Source organism: Anarrhichthys ocellatus, unplaced genomic scaffold, assembly GCF_004355925.1.
Source record: "Anarrhichthys ocellatus isolate YVR2014 unplaced genomic scaffold, GSC_Weel_1.0 scaffold64, whole genome shotgun sequence".
NCBI classification, from domain to species: Eukaryota; Metazoa; Chordata; class Actinopteri; order Perciformes; family Anarhichadidae; genus Anarrhichthys; species Anarrhichthys ocellatus.
This window is the reverse complement of record NW_022280094.1, coordinates 1,320,098-1,323,626: the sequence shown is the minus strand read 5'-3', so window position 1 is coordinate 1,323,626 and position 3,529 is coordinate 1,320,098. Positions and strand designations below refer to the sequence as shown.

Here is a 3,529-nt window from a genome sequence, read left to right as displayed (position 1 = left end):
TGTGTATATGTATATGTATGTATATGTATATGTGTATATGTATATGTGTATATATATATGTATATGTATATATATATATATGTATATGTATATATATGTATGTATGTCAGTCACCCACTGACATGGACAGTTGTCCACAGCTCACGTCCATACAAGTGAACTTCAGGCACACACACACACACACACACACACACACACACACACACACACACACTGCTTTGTAACCTTCTTCATGCTCTGAGTGCAGCTTAACAGGGCCCCGAGTACAGATCTGAGCACATTTACATTTTTGAAGGCTGTTAGAAACAGCTTTATGCTGATGGTGATACATTTTATTTTTTGTAGTTTTTAGCATGACAGGCACTGGCTCATGAAGCAACCTTTAATATGATTCTAACGCCAGTATCAGAAACGGAAGTATTATTCTCATCCTGTATTTTTACCTGAAAGAAATGAATTATTTCTACAATCTTTCACAAAGCTCACAAATGTTGCTGCTGTGTTTGCTGTATTTACCTATCATGTACAGAAGTTCCTCTCAAATTGAAAGGGGCTTTAAGAACAAAAGTGTACATACAAAGTAAAGATCTATCTGTTATGGCGCTGCTCATGCAGTGTTGCGCCCCCTGCTGTCTGTAAAAAAACGATCCTTACTGCTGCCACTGCAGTCCAGAGTAGAAGAGTAACATTTAGCTTCAAACGTTGTGGTTCAATCTTCTTTACATTTTGCTTCTTAGAGATGCTGATGAGATGCTGACTCATGATGAATGAGTCTTAAACAATACCAGGAACAGAGCACAACATGGAAGTGAAAGCAGTGTTCTGTTTGTTAAAAGGGGAAAGTGTAATACAATATTATGGTCCTGGAATCAATAAATAATTGTGATGAATAACCTTGATCTCAATATTGATCAAAATATTCTTGATTATCATTTTGGCCACAATCGTGCAGAAAAACAAAGACTGAAACTAAAACATAACTTTAGAACAAAGGTGTCCCCACAATAATCAAAGTAATCCTTTCTGTGTTACCCCGGCTGTTTAACAGCTCATTAGCCTGTTCTGCTACATAAGTATGAATTATGTTTGGCCAATGGGACATGTCCTCAAACAAAGCCTCTCATTCTCAGCACATTACTTCATAATAGGTGTGACATTATTAAAACGCCTTAATTGCATAGCTGCTTTATTAGATTGTAGGAGATATTCCAGGTGTTTGTGATGTTGATATCAACCCATTTTATTTTTCATTAAATACAGTTGCATTGATGTGGACGTGAGGAAATGCTGTAATCAAATTCACTGGTGACGCATCCCCTCGTTTCCCTGTTGTCAGTGCTATAATAAAATGAATGGACTTATTGATCATGTTGGATACAGGGTGAGCATGAGGTGATTATGCGGTTCTCTATTTGTTTTCACATTGTGCCGTGTTTTGCATGTGTTTCAGGTGATCTACACCTCATTCGGAGGCTCGTCCAAAGGGCTGCACTTCAACAATCTGATCGTGGGTCTGGTGCTTCTGACCAGAGGACGCGATGAGGAGAAGGCCAAGTGTAAGTTGTTCCTGATGAGTAAACAGGAAGTCTGTGTTGGTAATATACACTTGTTTTTTTGTTGTTCTCCTAAACGTCGCAGTGTATAGATGTTTCCAACCACCCATGACCATAAACTACAAATACCATATTTCATATCATTGTCAGAAAATGGGTTTACAGCAAATGCTGTAGTTGGTCTTACTCAGTAAGTGTTCTGAAGTATACAGTTACAGTGTGAGTCCTCCCTTCTGTATATGTAGTGCAAGTGTTGATGAAAGGAATGGTTTGGGTATTGAGGTTATATGTACTGATCCATAGACTTCTAGATTTGCAGCAGTTTGGAGAAGCAGACAGGACTTACTGCATGGAAGCAAAGCGTTGTACTGCTGTGGACAAAACGTAAGGTAGCCGACTAAAAGAAAGGCTCACATAAAGAAATCAATCTCAGTTCAAGTGTGCTCTATATTGACTACGTTATCTATGATCTCTTCAAAGCCACAAGACTCATTTGACAAAAATGTCACCTCACTGAACAGGGAAGTTGTTTAGTCTGTTTGTGTTATTGTGGGACTTTTGGGTTTTGAAAGTTTAGTTTAGTTTGAATCGAGGCAACGGTAGACCAGCAACTATCGTGTTCTGTGAGGTTACAATTACTGGTTTTGTCAACAGAGACCTGTGGCTCTGAAGACAGTATAGATGGATACATAGGCTTCAGTTCAGAAAGGGCTGTCTGACAGCAAGATGAAGTGGTGAAAATATTTAGAATATATAGTGTACACTAAAAGTAACTGTTGGTGGCTGAAATACATTTTGCTGCCCCGATCCACAGCAGTACATTGAAGCCCCCAGGAGGAGCGCCAGGCTTTGAAGCTAATTTGACATAGTGGTCAAACGGTGCCATGAGGCCCAAAAAGACTTTTTCCATAGACTTACATTTGGCAAGAGATGTCTGTACCTCAGTGTATAATTTATTTTTAGAACTTCCCAGTACAAACATTTGACTAGCCCTTATTTTAATTGTTTGGTCTTAAAAGTTGTAAAATACACTAACAGCAGAATCCAGAGCTCTGTTCTGTTCATGTGTAAGAGCCCGAGAACAAGCCTGGACCGACGGCTGGGAGTCGGGTTTAAAGGAAATGCTGCTGTGCTTTCTCTATAGGCCAACTGACGCAGAAGATCAAAGGAAGATGTGGGTATTATCATCTGAATTTTAGACTTAGAAGTCAAACTTTTGATTGGACATCGGAGTGGTGATGTGGGATTTCCCCACATCCGTTAAAACAATGTTGGTATTGCTTGTGCAGTATTTTCCTGCAGCAGTTACTCCAGCAGATTCTAAAGTATTTCCACCTATCTTTTCAAGTTTTCTTTTAAATGTAACCTCAGTGTTCCTCAATATAAAACAGAGAAGTCTCCTGGATACTTTTATTATACTGTAGCTTTATGTTTTTGACGCGGCGGATGCCTCTAAATGCTACACATGAACCCCTGTCTGCTGTTGCTATGGAGAAGAAGCCAGCCAGTGGTGCAAATCAGAGCTGCAGCAAATTCTGAATACTTTGATACAACAGTTGGGAACAAAACATTGCACTGTCACTGCTGAATTCATCCCAAAATGTCCCAAACTTTGACTGAATTGATTTTAAGCTACTGAATATATTTTTCTACAAAGCCCCATCTTCATGTTTTGCCTCCCCTTAATAGTGTACGTCAGCATTTTAAGAGCTGTGATTGGATGTTTTTTGCCCAAATGTACCACTTAGTCTCTTCGTCTTCCTCTGTCTCTCTCTCTTTAGTCTTGTTCTTCTGGCTGTGGTGGATGTGCTGCATGCAGGCTAATCCATCAGGACGTTATTGACATTGTAGCTTCTGTCGTCCTTACTGCTGCTACATCCAAGAGGCCTGCCCTCCTATGATAAAGCTGAAATCTCTTCTGACAGTCTTTGTGTGTGTGTGTGTGTGTGTGTGTGTGTGTGTGTGTGTGTGTGTGT

At 39.7% G+C, this 3,529-nt stretch overlaps 1 protein-coding gene across 7 annotated transcripts in view; it reads left to right on the top strand.

Annotated features, from left to right (window-relative positions):
- The window catches only part of usp32 (ubiquitin specific peptidase 32), a 76,362-nt gene that overhangs the window by 27,994 nt on the left and 44,839 nt on the right, over window positions 1–3,529 (top strand). For all 7 annotated transcript variants that reach the window (XM_031872432.1, XM_031872435.1, XM_031872434.1 and 4 more), the window contains exon 3: window positions 1,451–1,556. In XM_031872432.1, coding sequence (XP_031728292.1) covers window positions 1,451–1,556 — 106 coding nt within the window. The remainder of the gene's footprint in view (window positions 1–1,450; window positions 1,557–3,529) is intronic.